This window comes from Kryptolebias marmoratus, linkage group LG5, assembly GCF_001649575.2.
Source record: "Kryptolebias marmoratus isolate JLee-2015 linkage group LG5, ASM164957v2, whole genome shotgun sequence".
NCBI lineage: Eukaryota > Metazoa > Chordata > Actinopteri > Cyprinodontiformes > Rivulidae > Kryptolebias > Kryptolebias marmoratus.
In genome coordinates this window covers 15067846-15091102 of record NC_051434.1, presented here as the reverse complement: position 1 = coordinate 15091102, position 23257 = coordinate 15067846, and the positions used below count along the sequence as shown (strand labels likewise).

The 23257-nt window shown below is 38.1% G+C and overlaps 1 protein-coding gene across 1 annotated transcript; it reads left to right on the top strand.

Moving 5' to 3' along the window:
* The first annotated feature begins 706 nt into the window (after positions 1-706).
* col9a2 (procollagen, type IX, alpha 2) lies at positions 707-20365 on the top strand. The gene is made up of 32 exons (XM_017426936.2): positions 707-778; positions 2097-2171; positions 3113-3148; positions 3269-3331; positions 4417-4470; positions 5836-5871; positions 7667-7690; positions 7832-7885; positions 8000-8053; positions 9360-9410; positions 9520-9576; positions 9676-9729; positions 12768-12821; positions 12929-12982; positions 13451-13504; positions 13615-13668; positions 13815-13868; positions 13960-14013; positions 14148-14201; positions 15195-15239; positions 15361-15414; positions 15499-15552; positions 15636-15689; positions 15764-15835; positions 16174-16209; positions 16372-16416; positions 16818-16850; positions 17008-17154; positions 17240-17294; positions 17448-17636; positions 17715-17792; positions 19154-20365. The coding sequence occupies exons 1-32, from the start codon at positions 707-709 to the stop codon at positions 19357-19359; spliced, it is 2076 nt and encodes a 691-aa protein (XP_017282425.1). The 3' UTR covers positions 19360-20365.
* The last annotated feature ends 2892 nt before the right edge of the window (positions 20366-23257 follow it).

Sequence of the window (23257 nt, the reverse complement as noted above, 5' to 3'; positions counted from 1 at the left end):
ACCCAATCAGATGTAAAAGTACATCAAGTAATTCCTTTATGAGAGTGTCACTGAAATCCATCCAGTGGTTAATGATATAGTTTGCTAACAGACAAAGAGGGTTGACTCCAACAGTTACTGCCAATGTTTTAGGAAAAGATGTTGGGCAATGTGCAATGCTCAAAGTGTGCATAGAGGACAAAACTCAGGTGCTAGCACACCAAAATTTACCTCAATATTTGTAAAATTGACTGAGGTAATGTCATTTTTTGTGTGTTCTCTAAGGACAGTTGTCTGTGGTGGCCATCTTGAGAACTTTTACATTTTCTTTATTATCTTTTTTTTTGTTAAGAAAGCCAATTTATATAGACCATGATTGATTTATGGCAGGACAAAAAACATAAAACATCCAAGGGGTGACATTTTTTTTATATGCATCATATATGTTTTCCACAGTGTCCAGTAGCTGCATAAAATTTTTTCTCTTCTGCTTTTAGAGGCCAGCAGTAGGGGCAGGATTACACCTCTCTCCCTGCCTTTACCCTGCACTCCTTCTCCACCCTCCTCATCCATCCATCTCTCTCCCCTCTCAGCTCTCTCCTCCTGAAGGATTTTTCTTTTTTTCCCCCCTTCCCTCTGCACTGTGCCGGCCTGGAGAGGAGCGAAGGGGAGCTAGAAGAGAGGATTTTGCCAACCTGGGGAGAGACGGACAGGGGAGAAAGAGAACATGGCTGCTCTCCCTGCCTTGCTGAAGACCTGGGTTACACTGCAGACCTTGTGCCTGGCTCTGGCTCAAGTGGTGAGTGGACGGGAGAGGGTGAGACCTGCTCGGCTCAGATTTGTTTCTCTAATTCAGGGGTTTAAAGGCCTCGGAAAAAGTCCCACAGGATTTGAATGTGTTAAAGCAAAGTTATACATTCTGTACAGTCTTGGTAGAAATTATGGCTTTTTTTAAAAAAAAAAGAAGTCTGGAAACACTGATTTGTAAACAGTTGACTACCTGGATTTATTAGCATTATTGTGGCAGAAAAAAACAGTTTCAAGACTTTTTTTTTTTTTTCGTGCAATGGAGATAAAGAAAACTGGACTATCGTATGTGTATTATCAGCATTATTGTCTATGGACTTTTTTTTTTTGAGCACAAAAGGTCTGAATGAAGACTTGGGTTAGGCTTCATCCTCATTACTTCTCCGGGAAAGACTGGACATTTATTTCTAGAAAGAATAAATTCAAATATGTACTTTTTTTTTTTTCTGTTCTGGCATATTTAGCACTCTATAAAGGATAGGCATCAGTGTGGACCAAAGGATAAACATCAGTGTGGACCAACAGTAGCACAAACTTTGCCCACCATGTGTGAAAGCCCACTATTGAAACTGACACCTAGACGTTATCTTTTGGATGTTCTCATGGATTATTCTTTTGTTTTTACTTGGAACATTCAAAGCTTTCTTATGTGACAAACTTCCTGATATACCCAGATGATTTTCAATGTAAAAAAAAAAAAAAAAAGATCAGAGGTGGCTAAGGTGGGGGAGGTGGTGTAAACGGAGGCAGTCCCGTGACCCCTTCCTTCCACATTCCTCCTCAGTACCTTCATTTTACCTCCTGTACATGCCTGGTTTAATCAACAGTAACTCTTTTTGTTTGTGGTCACCGCTATGTTTGATCCTTTCAAGCTGAATGATCTATTTGAATGTATAAATTAAATACATTACAACAACATTACTACAATATATTTTTTTTAATATTTTGAAGCTTCAAATTTGTTGTTATGCATTAGTCCAATTTGAATGACTATACACAGCCTCCTTGTTCATTTATATTAGACTGTATACATTTTTAACTAAATTTACTGTCACATTTTACATATTTTCTTTTATTTATTAATAATAAATGTATGATACATAGTAAAATTAACATTTAACATTAACTCCAGCATTTTAGGATATATGTTTCTCTGTGGCGATTTCTAGATTAAACATAATACCACATTATACACAATTAGTGTACTATTAATGACAATATATACAGTTTGTAATAAATTGTTTCTGTGCAAATACACTTGTCATCATTGCATTGGGATAATTTATTTTTTGTGTGTGTCTATGTTTCAGATAGGTCCACCTGGACCTCGAGGCCCACCAGGACCACCAGGCCCCTCTGGCACTCCTGGATCCGATGGCATTGATGTGAGTATCCTGCACAGGTTTGCCCAATAAGTTTTGCCCCACGCACAAAGCTCCTTATTGTGCAAACTGAGTGTTGCCCTGCAGTACTGGAGTCTTACCAGGAGATGGCACCAATAATGAAAACACATGGGTCACAAAAGAGCTCTGTTCAAGACATGAGAGGGGTCTTTTGAGAGGAGACCCTTAGCCGAGTCTGGAGTTTGTGTCACAGTAATGCGATACAGGCGAGTTATTTCAAGGGTGAACTGCAAGCGGGTTCCATAAATGTGATGAAAGTGGAGTCTGCTGTGCTGGAGGAGCAGGAAACGGACTGATCATTATATATTTTTTTATTTTATTTTTATAGATAAAAGTCAATGAAATAGCTTAAAAAATATGAATAAATAATTCATTTTACACAGGTTCACAGTTTGTTTTTGTTTGTTGCTATTGTTTTTTTTTATTTATTTTTGCTTTGGAAACGAAATTGACTTGTTGTCACATAGATACTGTATGTACGGGACAGAACACTATTCTTGCTCTCACTCACACCTGCTGATATTTTAGAGTTGCAAAATAACCGAACATGCATGATTTTAGTCTGTAAGACAGAGAGAGAAAAAAAAAAACTAGAGAAAACCCATGCATGCACAAATAGAACATACAAACTCAGCACAGAAAAGTCGCAGCTGATTTTTGAAACTGCAACCTTCTTGTATTTAGCCCTTTCCCCTAAATTTATGATTGCCTGTTTTGTCTAAATGCTTTCACAATCAGTGTAACTTCATTGGTATAATATGAACTGTCTGTGGTGAGACGTCATCTAAATGTCACCATGTCAACCAAGTTTGCCCATTTTTATGATGTATTTAATTAATTATAATAATTGTATTGCCAAAGTTGATGATTCATAGCTTTGGGTTTACTAGCGTTAACATCTCTCTCTCCCTCTCTCTCTCCAGGGGGAGAAAGGAGCACGTGGACCACCTGGTCCACTAGTAAGTTCCTAACGCTTTTTATTTATTCTTTTTTTTTTGAGCATAACATCATAACAGCTTTAAAATGTGCTTCACCTGTACACAGTTTTCTTCACAACTCTGCTGTACGTTTTGTTGTAGGGGCAAAAAGGCGAGCCGGGACAGCCGGGTCCTGATGGACCACCAGGGGAGGATGGTATTGTTGTGAGTGAATTGATGGTTGTCTAAGATGTGCTGTTGTGTAAGAAATAATGAGACAGAAATAATATGGATCACAGAGGATACAAAAAAAGTTGTTTTTTTTTGTTTGTTTTTTAAATCCATCTAGAAACAAGTAAGCGCCATCACTGCAGTTAAACCATTTTAACAAATTTGAATTCACATCTTACCATTAAAAAAACTAAAAGATTTCTAATAATTTAGTAATTGTGAGAAGTTTTGTGATGAGTGGTTCCCAGTGTGTGCAAGTGCAGTGTTGGAAAGGTTACTTAGAAAATGGAATTAGTTACAATTAAAAGTTACTTTACTTAAAATGTAGAGACTTATTGCCAAGTAGTGTTGTTACAACATAGACATAGTCAACCAAACACAAATTTCCTTATGTTTTGTGTGACAATTAGTTTCTCTCCAAGTCTGTGAAAGTGTCACAAGCTTGAGTGTTTAGGATTTATTGTCAGATGTAGTGTCATGACACTGTCATTTGGATCTTTAAATCCCATAACTCTTTTTCTTTTCTGATAGTAATTTAACTTCTAACAATTAACTTACTGGTAATTTTCAATAATTGTCACTTTATACTTATTTGAACAACTGGAGGGGGAATACAACCCTCATTTGTTATGTTAATTACATCACTTGTAATCATGGAGATAAAGACACCCAAATGGATTTAAAATGATTTTGAGCTTCCTGTTTTGGATTTATCTGATAGCAATCACGTTGCAGCTTCTGAGGTCAGTCAGTGCATATCACTGCTTCAGGCTTGACTAGCAGGAAATTTAATGTCTTGGCCAAATGAAAACATGTTAACAAGAGCATACACACACACACACACCCCACACACACAAACACACACACATTCTTTAGAGATTTAGCCAGTAATCCCCCCACCCTGCAATATCACTCTAAAGTATTCACCCAGTTACTTACAAGAACAGCATCAGCTACAATCAAATATGTGCCAAACCCATTCTGTAAGGTCACATGTAGCCTCTAGAAAAAAAATAAGTCAATGATGGTTTCCTTCTGAACTCATGTGCAGTTTATTTTGCCCTTCTGTTTGTCTTTAGGGTTTGATTGGAGCAAAGGGTGACCGTGGTCCTGTTGGGAGGCCTGGCTCAAAGGCAAGTGTTTAAACCATTTCCTGAATAGATTACACTCGTTACACCACAGCTGTGTTGAAAAGTTTGAGGTTGGAACTGCATAATGTTCTCCTTTACTCTGACTCAGTTATGTTATGGATAATAGCACTAACCCCTTTCTTTAGAGATGTTTATCTGATTAAGCCTCCAATGACTCCTTTTGATGCAAAAAGCTCTTCACTTTATCTCTAAGACTGAACCCTGCCACCCTACGGAGGAAGCTCACCTCAGCATGCATCTGGGATCTTGTTGTTGGTCATGATCCATACCTCATAGGGTTGGAACTTAGATGAACCAGTAAATTGAGATCTCTGTCTTTTAGTTTAGTTCTTTGTTGACTATGTTGGACCAGACCAACATCCTCATTACTGTGGATGAGATCCCAGTCTTCTTGATCCATGTCCTGCTGTAGTTTACCCTCATTAGTTAACAAAACACCATGATACTTATGCTCCTCTCTATGAGGGGGAGCCTCATCTCCAACCTGGAGAGAGCATTTCACCTCTTAACCGCTGAAAACCATGGGCTCTGACTTAAAAGAGCTAAATCTCATCTGAGCTGCTGAACACTCTGCTGGAAACCACCCCAGTGCATGCTAAAGCTCATGGTTAGAAGACGCACAACAGAACCACATCCTCTTTGCTTCTGTGTGTGGTGTTGATGGACAAGATCTCAAGGCGCAGTTGTGGAGAGGAGGGTGTTTAATTTGGCTTTTGTTTCATAACATAATATTAATCAAGTCTTTACATTTTGTAAACACAACTTTTCATAGTTTGGAAGATACATGCAAGCAGTTGCTGTTGCACATCAGTCCATGACGGGTTATAAGGCCATTTCTAAACAATTTTGGAATCTGTCCGTCTAGTTAGAAAGATTAAGTGGAAAATAGTCAAGCATGTTGCCAATCTTCCGCTGGAGCATAGCACCTAGAACATAGCAGCACAAGTACAGCATATCAAACACAAATACCTCATACCAACTGTTAGGTAGGATTTTGGAGGGTTGATGATTTGGGCTTGTTTTCGCAGCCACAGAATCTGATCACATTGCAGTCACTGAACATATATTAATTTAAGTTAGAGTCAAATGTGAGACCATGTGTCAGACAACTGAAAAATGACTCAACTATGTCAAGCAACAATACAGTGATCCCAAGCACACCAATAAATCAGAATTACTAAGGAAAAAACCTGAACCTGTTTATTGCCCACTGCCATAACAGGTGTTCTTTCTTTTACAATGACTGTATTTTGCCAACTTTAGTCATTTAAAATTAATGACTCTTATATTCAAATTAAAAACTTTGACATACTGTATAATCACTGGTCTGTTTCCTCTTGTCTACAGGGTCAACTAGGTCCAAGTGGTGAACCTGGACCTCCAGTGAGTATCTCATTTTAAATTGTCAGGGTTTTAATAATGAATCCAAACTAAATCAGATGGCCTTTAGCACAAATTTTCTGCAACAAAATCCATCCTTCAACAATTATTTAACAAAGGAATTGCGGCTCAGATAACCCTGCAACAGCGATGAAGAAAAACAGAACCAGCTGGCCATGTCTGCTACTCTTTTTATGACTCTCAAAAGATGATGGTCAGTTTGATCGATTTCACCTTGCTCCAATCAAGGCTAAGGTTCAATCAAGTATTTGTCACACAAAGTCAATTATAATGATATAAATGTATAATTTATATGTTATATGCACTATCATTCAAATTGTAAACTTATTCAGTTTTTCATTTTGAATAAATCAGTGAGTTCATACCTTTGATTGCTTTTACTTTATGAGTTTATTTTTTCATGAATTATTGCCTATATTGTAATCTGCTGTTGCGGGTTGTGCTAATAGAAACAGGCTTCAGCAGCTTCATACTGAGGTATATAGTTTTGGTTTTAACTTAAGGAATTTAGTCGTTTGGGCCAAATCAAATGGACAATAATATGACTATGTTTAAGGAAGGATCTTATTTTGACACATATTTTGTTCCACAAACACATCTACTGGTCAGGGATACCTCTTTCATATTGCATTTCTCAGCTTAAAATGTACCTTGACAAACTAAAAAAAGGAGAAAAAAAAGCAGAAAAAAAGAGCTCCAAATGATTATTGTTAAACTATTTTTGAGATTGTGAAAAAAATCTTTTTTTTTTCTTTTCCAAATAATCTTCTCTGGGATGTACTGCATAATCCAGTTTGATGCAAGGTTGCGTCATCTTAAAGAATTTGCTGCTGATGGCTTTGAACAAGATATATTGTAGTATACAATCATAGGTCTAGTAGATTTTAGACTTTCGCATATCAGAGTTGTTTTGCAGGTAAAGTAGGTCCTACTGGACAGATGGTCATAATGTTATGGCTAACTGGTGTATACCTTTATTACTGAAACAAGAATGTGATATAAAAATTAGATATGACTTGTTAAACAGAAAAACCTCATGAAGCTGCTGTGATACTTGAGTTATGACTGAGTGGGCTGAACATTGTTTGATAAATTATTGGTTTACTAACAGGCATATTGTAACCCAGCTGGTCTCCTACGGCAAACTACCAGTTACCCTTTTTAGTCATGTCTGAATGTCTAACCAGCTGTTCCCCCATTTTTGGTTTTTGTTTATCCAGATGTGACATATGTTTCTTCAACTGACAGCAGAAATGTGGAGGCACATTGGCTGTAATACCATGGAACTGATTCATGCACACCAGCTATGCATGACGTGTAGCACTGTCTGACACCACTAGATGGTGCTCAGTCTCCATATACCCCACTTCTTCCCGTAGAAGTCCAGAGTCGTTCAATGACATGCTTGAATGCAACACTATTAGTTAATCCTTTGTTTAGCATTAGCAGCCGCCGTGTCTGGGGGTTGTGCTGAACACCCAGCTGTCTTACGCTGCTCTGACAAGAGATCCTGCCCTTTGGGCTGTTCTTCCTCTGTGAAGACGTACTTTCTTAATTACTTTGTTTATAATTAATTCCAGGAAAAAGACACACCAAACGCAAACTGATTGGCTTCTCTTTGTGTGCACTCTTTAGTCTGCATCAACACTGTATACATGCATTACCAAATTACTGCAGTTGTTGATAATTGGTTTTCACAAAAACAAGTTTACACTTAGATAATTGTTTCTACTTGTGCAATCATTTAACTCCCCCTTGTCTCTTTTTTTTCACACAGGGAGTTGGTCTTCCAGGTCTGGCTGTAAGTAGCATGTTGGGTATTAAACACTGATGGTTTTCTCTTATCATACCTTTTACTTTTATTTGGGTAGAAATTAGTTTAGCAGATTGAATATTTACATGTCATGTTCTCTTCTGCATCTATTCTCTATGCCATGAATAGGGTGCTCCAGGGCCAATTGGTCTTCCAGGTCAAATTGGACGACCTGGTCCAAAGGTAACACACCAGCTGCAGTTAAACTTAAGGTCTATATGACATGCTAACATTCATTAACACAGTTCTTATATATGTTTTCATTCATGGCTATTCCCCTCTTTCACCTTCTTCCAGGGCATAATGGGACCACCTGGATCTCCAGGACTTCCTGGACCTCCAGGCAAGCCGGTAAGTGTTCGTTCGGGTTTTGCCATACAGAACAAAACTGACTGTGGCTTGCAACATAACAAAGTTGACTGTATTTTGAAATATATGAAGAGAAAATGGGTGAAATAACATTGAATTCAGCTTTGACTACATTGTGAATAGTCAACCTTAATAGTCAGTTAAGCCTTTGCATTGTAAAGTGTTCCATAAGTATTATTTGTTGATCTATTTGTTTGAAATTCATGAAAGCAAGCAGGAAAAAAAGAATAATAAATATAAAGGTAACTTTATATGATCACTTTCTGTTCATTTGTGTTTCTAAGCTGTGTTCTTGTGGACAAACTACGCAACTCCTTCTTATACTGTAATCCCAGATATTAGCAATTTCCACATTCCATCATCTCCCTCTTACCCAGTCAAATTGTTTATATACTGTGCAAAGAAAAAGTTGACTTCATATAATGCAAAGGAGTCAGATTACTAACAAGATCTAGACTTGTGGTGTCCAAGCTTGGTCTTGGAGGGCCACTGTCCTGCATGCTTTAGATGTTTCTCAGCTTTGACACACCTGATTTGAATGGATGAGTGATTAGCAGGTTTCTGCAGAACCTGAAGACCTGCTGAAAAGCAGGGGAACTACTAAAACATGCAGAATTGTGGCCCTCCATGACCAGCACTAGACACCAGTGGTATATAAGCTAACAGGAGCCCATTAGCATTAATCAAGCATGTAGTTCTCTGAGCCTAAATCAGCTGCCTTTATTGCTGAATCAGATTGTGGTGTAAAACAAAAGCTGTGACAAAGTGGTAAAGCCGAGCAGAATGTTTGTTTGTTTCAGCAAAAGCAGCAGTTAATATGTTTATTTTAAATGTAATAAAATACCTACCGCAGCTAGAGCTTGAACAGGTCCCAATAGACTTAAAGTGATGAGGCACTAAAAACAGTTATGCTTTTAAGGTGTATATACTCCCTTGTGTGCATCTCTGACAGTCTTCAAAAAGGTGTCGGGGGGGGAAAGGGTGTCTTCATTGAAAGTGATGTTCCCAGCCCAGGGGAGTATATTTGTTTAGCTTTAGTGCTGTCCTAGGACAAATAAACCCATATTAGATCAGTTGGGGTGTCTCAACTGACTGTGGCAGTAATACATCAGTCCCTGGAGATACTTCACTTCCAAACTTAATCTATAAAGGGAGAGATGGAAAGAAAGGGGGAAGAATGGATGAAAAGATGGAGGAAGTGCTTACTCAGCTCAGAAGAGAAGAGGCAACACTTTGCCAACTGTGACCAGTAGATTTTCTTTATTCATGTGTCCCTTTCTCTGTCCAGGGACCTCCAGGAAGGTTTATTGGTTTAGATGAAGGTAGTGCAGACTTCCAGGTAAGGTATCATATGTATCTAGTTCTAAACCAATTTGAACGTAGGTTCACATTTTTTAATCCAAGTTTGTTTTTGTTTGGTTTTTTGTTTTTCCTAATCTTTACAACAGTGTCCTCTCAACTGCCCAGCAGGACCTAAAGGTCCACAGGGACTGCAGGGTGTTAAGGTGAGGAGTATGTCTGATTTTTTATTTATTTATTGATTTTTTCAATAAAAAAGTTCTTATATCACCATCTTAACTCCATCATTGTCATCTTCTCTCTAGGGACATAAAGGACGTGCTGGTGTTCTTGGGGACCCTGGCAGCATAGGGAAACCGGTGAGCCACACAGTGCAGACATCCACTCAAACACTGAAGCATGTTTATGTTGTACAGTGTTGCACACTCAGCCACCATTGAGAACCAGAGGAGGCAAGGATTAGTTTTAATGAAGCCCCCTGAGGCACATGACTGCACTAATCTGACTGCGATTAGTCAGGCTGGGCCCTGGCCGTGCAGTCTGCTTGCACCTAGGCAGATGAAAGAGGTGGTGAGGAGCCAAGTACATGAAGGGGAGGATGAGAGAGTCAGGGTTCACACAGCCCTCTCACCTTGCCGTTTTAAGCAGAGCTAATGAGCTCACTGTGAGCTCCAAGGGAGCGGCTAGCCGAGCCACAGGAGTTAGCCTCTGATCTTCCCCTACAATGAACCTTCTGGCAGCACTTGATGCTGAAAACGCTTAGCACACCCAGTAACCACTCCTCATGAGCATGACTAGTTCTTTTTTTTTAAGACCTACCTTAACTTAAGACCTTAAGGTCTTCTTTTTTTTCTCCTTAAAAACAGCCCATCAAGAGCTTTTAGCATCAACACTTGCTGCTTAAACTAAAACTCTGATCCTCTCTGTGGAATTATGGTATTTTCTGAATACCAATTCAATACTGAATGAAACACTGAAGTAGGCTTTTATTTTTATCTCCGATAGGCTGAAGAGTAAAGGGCTCATAACCTCAGCCTTCACTAAACAGAGAAGATTGTCCAACAGTGATGAGAATGTTCAGACATTATTGTTGATAGATATTAAAGTACTTTAACATTTTAGGAGCTAATTTTATTTTAGTATTTAGGTGCAGCAGAAATACACACACAAATGTGAAATTAGGCTATAAGAAAATAAACATTCTCATCTATTGATTTGGGACCAACTGTTATAAAGACTTAATGATTGTGGCTATTGTTTTTAATTATGATTCTTGATTCAAATTATCAGTCAATAATATAACAAAACATGCTAACCCATGCACAACTTGTCAATCACCTGGTAGCCCCACCTTTTTTATCTTTTTTTTCTAGCACATGTGTTGGGTCTAGAGTTTTGTCTCTCTCATTTCCATCTGAACATTTTTTTTTTTTAGATTTGTTTTGTCAGATGTGTGCATATGTGTTTGTAAATCAGTAAGTTTGCAAAACATAGCTTTGCATCCTGCAGCAAGCTGTAACGTAGCAAACAGTTTGCCCTGGATGTTCATCCATCATTTGAGAACAATAGCAGAAGCCCTGGGTGAATGGTGGACAACTGTTGCTTGGACTTTAAGAACTAATACTAGTGTGCTGCGGTTTAAAATTATGACAAATATGAACTTATTAACAGCACTTTATTGCTTTCAGCATGTGTTTAAATCTGTTTATCAAGAGCTGAGTACGGTTGCATGACAGCTACTTAGTCTTTGTTTCTGCTTTTGCCATGTCTGAGTTGTTAGTCAGTGGGTGCTTGAATACAATAGGCAGCTTAGCTTGCACCCTAGATTGTTTTTTCTTCTTCTTGTTCCAGTAGTCTTTACATCTGGATGATGCCTTTTCACATAAGTGATATTGTTTTATGTGGAATCAGCTACACACAACAATAACATTTAGCATCTGTTTGATAGTCCACCTGTCTTCGTCGTCACAGTGTTTAATAAGTGTGTATAGCATGCATGTACCTTGCTGTGGTATTCCTTCCTCCTTCTTCTTTTTCTTTTGGCTGTTCCCTTCCGGGGTCGACACAGCGAATCATCCTCCTCCTTTTAACTCTGTTTTCTGCGTCCTCTGTTTCCCTCCTCATGGTCTTCGACTAACTGTGGTATTCCTTCCATTGCTACATTTTCAAGGTTTGAAGAGGGGGGGAGTCTGAGTTACATTTAGTTTTGCACGCAAACATTTGGCATTGTATAGTATGTTAAAACAATGCAGTATGTTTTTGTTTTTTCAGAATACATGTTCACAAATAAATCTGTGGAGCTATGGACATGCTAAAATATTTGGGAATGTTTCACAGAAAATGCAAACAACTCTGCAATCATGGATAATTGCCAAAATAACTAGTATATAAAGTAGCCAGGATTTGTCAATCATATGTGTATTAAGTGTTCCCTCTGAACCTAGGAATCAGAGCTGGTAATATTGTCAAGCCTTACCTGACCCCAAAGTCCTACATACTGGAAAAGACCAACGCTTCAGTTACCATTTCTTTCTAAAATGAAAATAGAAAATAGATTTAGTATCTCAGTTCTTCCCTACTCCAAACATGTATTACTTTATATGTGAGGCTCAATTAACAACTGTGTTTACATGATACTAATTTTGTTGTGTCTGAATAGATAGTCAGCAGATACTAAGATAAAAAATAAATAAATTTAAAAAAGATGTGCAAAGAGGCTTTAAAATGTTTACATCAGAGGCCGGATGATTTGACAGTGAGACAGATTCCATGTTCAACATTTAACAGGCAGGCAGCTGTGGATCAGTGGTTAAAGCAGTTGTCCTCAATTGAGGCAGCTGGAGGTTTGATTCCACCAGTATGCCACATGTCAAAGCGTCCCTGGACAAGACATTGAACCCCTCACTGCCTCCAATGTGTGCCCCATCGGTGTATGAATGTGATCTAAAGAATGATTACAGAATGATTTATTCAAGTAAGCTTTGTAGCTATCTAGTAGAGTGCTGTATGAATGTGTGTGTGGATGGGGAAATGAGGACACAGATTGTGTTGTAAAGCGCTTTGAGTGGCCTGATTGGCTAGAAAGGCGCTATATAAGTACAGCCCATTTACCTTAAAGTCTGTGTGTCTGAGTATTGGAATTGGGCCATTAATTTTTGATTAGCTTTCTCTTGCTGGCTAATTAGCTTCAGCTAGATTGCTATCAAGTATGACTCAGCAAGTACACAACATACAACCATCAAAGGCCAGTTAAGGCATCACAAACAACCATCAGAAACACAGTCTTTTTTAAGACTTAAAGTTTTAAATCAAATCTACACATAAGACAAAGTAAAAGTTCCTACATGTCTGAAAAAAATGCATAACTAATATGCTTGTTTCATTTTTTCTTTATTAGGGATTTAAGGGAGATGTCGGGCTCTCTGGGGAACAAGGCATCCCAGGACCCCCGGTATGCTATAAACAAGGATTGTTCTGGCATGTTTTAACCTGAGTGTTTTGACCTGGTAATGTTCAAAGACCAGCTGTTGATTTACATTGTTTTACCTTCCCTTTTAGGGTCCAACAGGTCTTAGGGGTTATCCAGGAATGATGGGTCCCAAAGGAGAGGCAGTGAGTGCCACACACTTATTCTATTATATTTACATGGAAATTGAATGTTTTTTTGTGTTTTAGATTCAAGGCCATTATACTTCTAAGATGAACACCAAAAAGCCACAGCCCAACCTGGCTTTCACTATACAAACACCATCCATTACCAGCAATGGGGACATATGGAAATGATGCTAACACAAATCTCTCTCTTTCTCTAATGAGTTGGGGTGGCTGGGTCCATAGTGCCTCCATCTGTAGTTAATGATCCGTTGAAGCCATCCGTCTTACTGTTAACATTAGCCGAGTTAGCCAAGTTAGCACCCCGGCTTAGTGCCAAAACAAAAGTAGCTGGCTCTCGGTGCAGCTCCCATTAGTAGAGTGAGTTAAGCACTAATTATCCTTTTATCACAATGAATAGTGGGCTTCTGCGGCTTAGCTTTCTCCCTGATACGAGGTGATTGATTGCACTTTGTTGTTTTCCGGCAGGGACCTCGTGGCTACAAGGGCATCAGTGGACCTGTAGGAATTCCTGGACCTCCTGTGAGAAACCCCACCACACACACAAGCACACAAACACACGTGCACACACAGAGATTTAGATAAGCAATACATCTCAAATACTCTAAAGTACTATTTCTTCTGTTTTGCAGGGTGAAGAGGGACCTAGAGGACCACCTGGAGAGTCAGGAGACAAGGGAGATAAAGTGGGAGACTTTTCTCATGTCCTTCTTTTTTGTTTGTATTTTGTAAAAAAAAAAAAAAAAACAGTTACTCTTCAGAACTTGAATGAAGGAAAATATTCTGATGTGCACAATAAATACACTGAGGTAGATATGAATATTTTTTGCAGGGCAGCCGAGGTATTCAGGGTCCTCAAGGTGCAGTTGGCAAAAAGGGAGAAAATGTGAGTGAAAGCATTTGGTTTGTTTGTTTGTGTTTGAAGTCTGTGCCAACTGATAAATGAAGTCCACTGACACATCTGCTTGCTTTTTCAGGGTCTGCCAGGGATTGATGGAAAAGACGGCACACCTGGAATACCTGGAATCAAAGTAAACTTGTGTCTGCTGCATAAAATAACCAAAAAAGATTGTTATTTTGAGTTAAAGATGCTCTCTCCCTCCGTATCTTTCTCTCTCTCTCCCTCTCTCTCTCTCTCTCTCTCTCTCTCTCTCTCTCTCTCTAGGGAGCTCCTGGGCAGCCTGGTATGCCAGGTCCTCCTGGGCCTCAGGGAGCAGCAGTGAGTGATCTTTTATTATTGTGGGGGATGGTGTACTGTTTATATGTCACAAACAACACAATATATGTTCAATACACACTTATTGTCACTAAGATCACTTGGGTCAATCTGGTATATATAATAGTTAAATAAAGCTAAAACACACAAATAAATAAATCAAAAGCTTAACTGAAACGACCTGTAAATATAGTACAATCTGGTTCATGAGCAGTCTTTCAGTTTAACAATGACTCTTTGACCTATTCTGTTCTAAAATATAAACCACCTTGAAAAGGCACTCTTCTCCCTCTGCAGACCATTTATCACAATCAGACAACTAGGAAACATAGGAGGGTGTTGTGTGTGTGTGTGTGTGTTTTATTTTGACTATAGGGTAATGGAGCATGTTATGGTCACTATTGTGTGTGATCACTGCTGTGACACCAACACTGCTACACACTCAAAAACAAGAAGTTAGTCTGTTTATGTATGTCTATGATACAGTCATAGATGGAGACACACAAACACAAATAGTGAGGTGTGTCGATTTGGTTCACAAGTCATTTGTTTATGGTTTTATTAAGTATTTAAACTGTGTTGTGATAATAGCTAAAAGTCATCCCCCAAGTTAAACTACTTATTTCAAGGTGGTTAATATTTTAAAACAGAATGGGTTTAAAAGTCATTATGAACTTAGCTGAATATTAACAGTTGTGCAAGAACTTTGTTTAAAATGTTGCCATGTATATGATATGTATATGTGTTAGCAAAATATACCATAAAAAACTGGAAAAATGGCATTAAAACACAGAAAGTAATAATGGGTTGTAACTACTAATAAACTTTTAGAGTCAGTTCAATTTAAGATGGCCACCACAGCCAATCCACCTACGCCAACACAGAAATGGCTATAACTCAGGCAATATTAAAGATGTTGAGCTAAAATTTGATGTGGTGTTAGCTGAGTGTCGTTTGCAACACTTTACTGTAAGGTCTTGTTAATTCTGTCTGTAGGGATTACCTGGCACCTCCGGGGCAAAGGGAGAAGCTGGAGTTAAGGTTTGTCATTTTCCATATTGGTTATTATTATCTGTTTATATAAGCATTTCCATGTGTTTTTATTAATATTATTTTATATTATTGTTTTTATTATTTATTTATTTACACAAACTCTTTCTAGGGGGAAGCAGGTCGTAGGGGTTCTGTTGGCCCATCTGGTGCTCCTGGACCTTTGGTAAGAGTATGCAAGTTACATGTATGCCAAAATTTATTGTGCAACAGGGGAAACAGTTGTACTAATTCACTGTATCCCTGTTAGGGGGAGCCTGGTATTCCCGGTGAGCCTGGAATGGAAGGGATTCCTGGACCTAAGGTAAAACATTATGATTTTACTTTAAAAAACACCAAAAGCTGATCCCTTAAACCAGGCTAACTCACTTTCAAAAACTTCTGTAGGGTGACAGAGGACAGCGAGGACCAGTAGGGCCACAGGGAGGAGTCGGCAAACATGTAAGCCTCATTTTTCAAGTACATTTTACGATGAATGCAGGATCTACCTTTAACAAATGAATGTATTCCAACAGGGAAGCAAAGGAGAAAGAGGCCCCACTGGTGTTCCAGGTGCACAGGGTCTTCCTGGGATTAAAGGAGACAAGGTCTGTGCATTTTTGCAAATGAGAAAGTTGCTCTATTGCTGTGTGAAAACTGTACCATCTTCACAATATAATAATGTAGTGAAACAAACCTGTCCATTGGGGGCAGTGCTTATCTGTGAATAAAACTCAAATGAATCTACAGCAGATTATTGAATAAGGCAAGCAATATAAATGATAATTCAAGCTTCCACATCTTCCTTGTTTCAGAGATGAGACAACATTTTTCTTACTTTTCAATCTCTAGTGTCACTGTCTTCAATCAGTAAACAGTTTCTTTGTGTTTTCTAAGGAATATTAGATTCTAGATTTGATCACATTTACATTTACTCTTCTCTCAGGGTTTCCAAGGCAAAGTTGGTCCAAAGGGGGACATAGTGAGTAACCTTGTTTTGTTGTTGCTGCTGTTTGTTTGTTTGTTTGTTTGTTGTTGTTGTTTTTCTCTGTTAAACTGGGTTGTCAGAAACAGAAAACCTGAAGCACCATGCTCACAAATCCCTTTCTTCTCCTCCTCATGTTTCCTGTTCTGTTGCTTTTAGGGTGACCCTGGCGTTGAGGGATTGGCTGGCGAGAAAGGCGAAAAGGTAAAGATTATTACACAGTCCAAAGCTGTTTCCAGCTTCTTGTTATAAATAACCATGACAAAGTCTCTGGATCTTAAAAAACTTTCAGTCTTTAGATAAGAAGGTTTAAATAGTTGGTTCTGAATACATCAAAACAGAATGATGAAGTGGAGAATATATTCGAAGCATAACAAAGTTAGGAAGAGGATGCCTATTTTTAAATTTGCATACAAGTTCTAGTAATAATCCAGATGGCGAGTAAGTTGTTTACATCACGGTAAAGCAGTGATGCACATTGGCTCTTTGAAGCCAGATTTCAATATTCATTTACAACATTCTTTCTTTAGTTACTGCTGGATGAGCATCTCTGAAGCATAAATATTTGATGGGGTGATAATGGCTGTTTGTCTTTGCTGTGGCAGGGTATATCTGGTGAACCTGGGCCCAAAGGACAGGTGAGAATACCTCTATATATAAAAGTGATGGCTGTTAGACTTGCTTTGTCTTTTTTTTTTACTTTGAACAGTTTTATTTTTAACAGTATTTAACAGTTTCTTTTTTCTTTTTTTCTTTTCATAAAACATAAATTATTTGATGTTCTTCTGTTTGCAGCAAGGAATTAGGGGTGACCTTGGGCACAATGGACCCACTGGAGACCCTGGTAAACCAGGAGATCAGGGTCCGCCAGGGCTATCTGGTCCAAGGGGACTCAACGGAGAGCGAGGGATACCTGGCATGCCGGGCATTCTGGGGCCACCAGTAAGTCCATTTTAGCTTTCACTACAGCATTTATGTTTACGTTTTTATATCTTTGCAATTCACATTCATGTCTTTCTCTCTCCAGGGACGTGATGCATCTGACCAGCATATTATTGAAGTGGTTCTAAAGATGATGCAGGGTGAGCATCCAGAGCTGAATATTCACCTTTGATGTCTGCGGGGTAGATTAGATTAGCTCATTTTCCAAAACTGCTTTCATCTCCTGAGCAGCCAGTTGCCAGCTATCAAAGGTTAATAAAAAATGATTATGCTATGTTTTTTTTCTCTAACAGAGAAGCTTGCAGCGGTGGCAGTGAGTGCAAAGAGAGCCGTGCTCGGTGGTGCAGGTGTAATGGGACCTCCTGGGCCTCCTGGACCACCAGGATCACCTGGCCCTCAGGGTCCACATGGCTTACCAGGACCCCGTGGAATACCTGGTATCATTGGAGTGCATGGGCAGATTGGAAACACAGGGCTCAAAGGTAAAAATAAACAACATGATACATTTGTAGATTACCAGTACTTTTTACTAATGTCTTCACATGCTCCATATTGACTAGGAAAAAGAGGGGCAAAGGGGGAGAGAGGGGATCCAGGTAGAGCTCACCCAGGACCAACAGGACCCCCAGGAATACAAGGTAGGGACTATGTTCTGTATTAAAGTTGTAGTGAGGTCATAAATATAGTAGTTTTTCAACTGTCTTAGCAAGTTTCCATATAGACCTAGCAGCCATGATGTGGGTAAATTAAATTGTGACTTTTGGATGGCAAAACACTGTTGACATAAATATGTTAATTTTGGTAAACTTACAAGTGAGGGATTGAGAAGGACACTGATATAAATTGTTTTATTTTTGTATGACAGAAATCAGCATAAGGGCCACACCATAGTCATATTATACTGGCACACCAAGTGTCCTCTCCTTCACTTGTTGCAGGAAATTGAAGCCAGAAGCTGCTATGTTGTATTTTTGGAACCAAGGACTGTGCACTAGCAATGTGGTGCTTTAAAACTAAAACAGTTAAAACCACTGAAAGATATATTTTTCAGACAATGACTCTTGTTGATACACATAGTTCTTAGATTGCTTATATATGTTCAAATTTTCAATTTTAACATATTTAACTGTAATTATCTATTTCCTGCTTTAAAAAAACATAATGTTGTATGCAACATGGGAATAGGTGGGACTTAAATCCACGCATCGAAAATGCACCACCTCTGATCTAAATTTGTTGTCAGATGTTAAAATCCGATAACAAATCCTCTTCATCATCTGGACTGTGCTAACACTGATCAAAAACAAATTTATTTCCTTTTATTAATTCATTATTTTTTCCTAGTAAAACAAACAAACAAAAAATAAATAAGGAAAAAAGAAAGAAAAGCTTTTTTTTTTTGTTCTGTAGCACAGTTTCCTCTAAAAAATGTATTTTGGTTTCACCTTAGAGTTCGAAGTAACTCTGTATCAGTTCAACAAACTTTCAATGGAAGATTTATTCACAAAGTTAGTTTTCGGTTGCAGTTTGTCATATTTTGTTTACATGCAACTACTTTTCCACCTCAGCTCAATGTAAAAAACAAGCATCGTACTGCATGCAGTCAGGCTTTTTATGAAGCAGTTAGAAATGTTCATTAAAGGAAAAATGGTGGATGGGAAGGCAGAGGTACAGAAGACAAAAGGGACAATAAGCAACTGAAGGACTTGGCATTACATCTTTTGCCACAGGAGAGGCTGCTGAAAGGAATTTTAAAGGCATCATTAACTCCAGTCATTTAACAGATGCTCTTGAATGAGAATGTGAAAGGACTGCAACAGTATAAGCTAATTCAAACATGCATTCTCTTGTGCACAGAGACAGATAACTTAAACATGAGGACATGTAATTTACCCGTGCAATCAAAGTCTGTGCTGGGGTTTTCCATCACCAAAATGAATCTTAGATGTTATTTTTATTGATTTCTGGAAATCAGTAAAAAGAATCCATCTTTCTACAGGTCCTCCTGGTATTGATGGTGTAGCCCGAGACGGCAGGCCTGGAGAGAGAGGACCTCAGGGAGCTGCCGGAGAGGCTGGTCGCCCTGGTAAGCCTGGACTCCCGGGTCTCCTAGGGTACTGCGAGGCAGCAATGTGTCTGGCTGCATCGGCATACACCTCACCAAGATTACAGGAGGCAGGAACAATCAAAGGACCCAATGTTTAGAGACTCGTCTCTCACATCAGCAGCTCACAACACCCGGGAGAGTGGGAAATAATAGTAATAATAAAAAAAAAAAGGCGAGAGACCACTCTTCTCTGTTGGACAACAGCAAAAATGAGAGATGGGGACAATGATGACACAGTGACTGGATGTTTAGCCCCCTCATCCCTAGATTTGAGAACCGGAAGTTTTGACTGGTGGGACATCATGATCTTTTTCCCACACATCACCATGACAACAGCAGCTCTCTGCCACCTACACCCTTTAAAATTCTTCAGTGTTTTTGGATGATATCAGTGTCAGTCCCTTCCAAATATCCTTTCACTGTACCAGCAGTGACACAGGGACAGATTCAGACTGCATCTCCTTGTCTCCCACCAACACATTATCATCAGTATGGGCTGAGAGGAGCTGAAAATCAAACACGATGAAAGGTGCTTTTTTTAAGATCATGGTCACTTTATTGGTTTCAAATATATGAAAAATGTTGTGTTTTAATTATTAAAACCTTAAAACTGTACAAAAATAATGATTTCAGTCTTTATTTTCACTCAGTACTGTATTATAAAAGATATCTTTTGATCAAAAACTTTGAGTGGATCCTTGATTTGACTCATGTAACCTCCCAGTCCCAATCCCTTGCTTGCTACCTAAAACTCATTTTAGAAACTAATGACTAGCTTTTTCTCTTCCTCTTGTTGCCTGGCAACAGCATATCCCAATTGGCACTCCCCATCTCCCACAATGCAGTGCTGTAAATCTTTGTAAATGTGTGTTGATTATTATGTGTAGAAAAAAAAAAGGAATGGGTTACGATATGCACCAACAAAACCCTGTGCTAATGGAAACTGTGAGAAACGTGCGGGTCCCACGGAAATAAGTTTTCTTCAGAACAAATTAGTTAACAGTTCACTTGTGCTTTCTATGCCACTGTCAACTTTCCACAAGAAGACTGATTTAGTTTTGTCAAAATAAAGCTATTTATTGTCTTTATGTAATCATCTGTAAAGAAAAAAAAAAAGAAGTAGTTTGCTGTTTTGGATGTTACAGTCATCCCAAAGCAATAAAGAGGAAACTTTTATAAATTCTAATGTTTTTTGTTTGTTTTTGCATTCTTTGTGTGTGTGTGTCATGTGGTTATATATATATATATATATATATATATGTTGGTAAAAGATGAACATACGCAGCCAGGCAATTTATTAACATGCAATGTCCAAATTTACGGTATATCTGAAGAAGATTAGTATATATATATATATATATATATATATATATATATATATACTAATTGCATGTTAATAAATTGCCTGGCTGCGTATGTTCATCTTTTACCAACATTCTTGCACAACTAAAGCCAAAAGTTACCATTAGTTAGCAATGCTGCATAACACTTGCCTGCATACAGATATTTTTTTTCTGCAATGACAAGTGCAATTTTCATTCACAATTGTATTATCAAAGATGTTTTACTATTGAATATAAAAAAACAAATAGCAGCGAGAAAGAAAAGAAATGAGAATGAGAATAAAGGGATAAATAATAACACTAGATGGTTTCTGCGAGTTCAGAATAATTACTAGTTGATCTCAGTAACCTGGTTCACATATGGCTCCTAAATCACAGTCACTGATTAACAAGAGGAGAAACAAAGCAAAACATCCACTAAACAACTACAAGGATACACTTAATATGTTCAAGAGACAAAACAACTATGGGTCTGTGAAAACCACAAAGAAACAAAACTACATTGAGTAACTCTGAAAATCCCAAATGACAAAGAAACAGAATTATAACAGACAAATACACGCAAAAAACGAATAAAACATCACATTCAAGCAGAAAACCTAAGGCCATGTCCACTCACAAATGACATTTTTCAAAACAATCGTTTTTATTTGATGTTTTTGAAAACTTGCAAACATGGCACCATTTTTAGAAATGTTTTCATCCGCACATAAATGCAGAAGACAAACCAAAAAACTGCAGTAACTCAGCCAGGCCTATATGTGGTGCTGTAACACTGCCTCGAAATACACCAAAACAGGAACCAAGGCATGGTGCATAGAAAGCTTAGGCAATCTGAAGAAGAAATCGGAAGAATCGGACAAACAAAAAAGACAAGGATGATGAATACAAGAGCAGAAATCTAATCTCTCTGTAGAGTGATGATAGGGTGAAACTTCTACTTTAGGTCACATTAAACTACAAAGCCACAAAAGTGCAGAACAGTATTGACTGGAAGTCGGGTCAGCCAACATATGCAGACATAATGAAGACTTTTCAGACACATTATTCAGCGAGGGACAGCTAGAGGGATAGGTTTTCCAGACAATGCTCAAAGCATATCAGGGCAAGTTCTTAATGCATCTGTTGGTCTTACTATTATTCCAATTTCTTACCTTTTTTCTAAATTTGATGTATAGCCTATTGTACATATTTTTTTTCTGCAGAGGTTGTTTTAGGATTGTTGATTGAGAATGGTCAGTAAAGTAATAAAAAAAAAACTTTTGGCCTTTGACTATTTGGTGTAAGAATAAAAAGTGTTGATCTGCTCTTCAAGGTAATTGAACTGATACAGTATACAAATGTGTTGCTGTAGTTAAGCAACTAGACACTGCAGCACAAATGCAAGGATGCAATTTGTCATTATTTTTGTTACATCTGTCATGCTTAGGATCATAACTTAGGCATTGCATTGTTTCAAAAGGTTGCATTTGGCTGGCTACAGAAAAAAAAACATTTTGGGACTCATGGTTTGACTTTTTTTGGTGTTTTGATTTGTTTGTCTGTTTTTTTGAGTTCTGTAATTCCCAGAGTTTCAGTTTATGTATCTATTTTCAGTTATTCTGTTCTGCCAGTGTTTCTGTTTCTTATTCTGCATTTTTGTTACTTGTCTAGCCTGGCACTTTTGGGTTTCGTTGTCCATGTTCTCAGCCAATGTCTTCCTCAGTGATACTTGTTTCAGCTACATTCCCACCTGTCTGCAATGTGTTATCATCCCTGCTGTTACCTGCTGCCTGTATCCTTGGGTCCTTCTTAACCAACCAACAACATTTGTTACAAAACACAGTTTCTATGTGGACACAATGCTGAAGCATTAAAAAAAAGCATTTTGCATGTTCTTAAAAACACCATTCCAGTGTAGATGGGGGCAAATAAATCCAAATTGTAAATGCCAAACATTGACAGAGACACAAAACAGCTACAAACACACAAGAAACAGAAACACACAAATGGCAAATAACACAGAATAAATGAAGACAAAACAACTATAGACAGTGAATGATGGCAAGAAGGCAAAATAGTCACTGCAAGCTCAGCAGACAAGAAAAACAGATGTTAAAGTAACTACAAAGTAAATCAGCTAAAGTTTTCTGAGTGTGCTCCTATGAAATAAATAAATAAATCAAAGTTAAAAAAAGATAGCCAGCCTTTAACATGCATGTCGAGACACCTAGTATCTAATTAATTTATGCTCTGAGAAGTGTCTGGAGACTGGCTGACACAACACAGATTAAAAATGCTAATTATATTTAAAAAAAAGAGATAGAGACACAGCTATTATGAAAAGCTTCTTTTAATTCAGTTAAACATTTCAAAGGGGGTTGCTTATTTTAAAAACTAAAGTTTGACTATTGCTTAAAGTTCAAATGCCAGGGAAAGTACAAAACAAGTAAATGAGTTAAAACACAAACTTGAAATGTTCGAATGACAAAGGGAAGAAAAAAAAAAAAGCTTACGGTAAATACAGTAACATGTGGCACCACAAATGTGATGCGTTTCAGAATATTGTCCTTCCTTTTAGGTGACTGTGAGGCCCTGGTGGCTGTGATCGGTGTTTGGGTGTTTTTGCTTTACAGTACTTGTGGTGAATAGACTTTAATGTTGCCAATTTAAT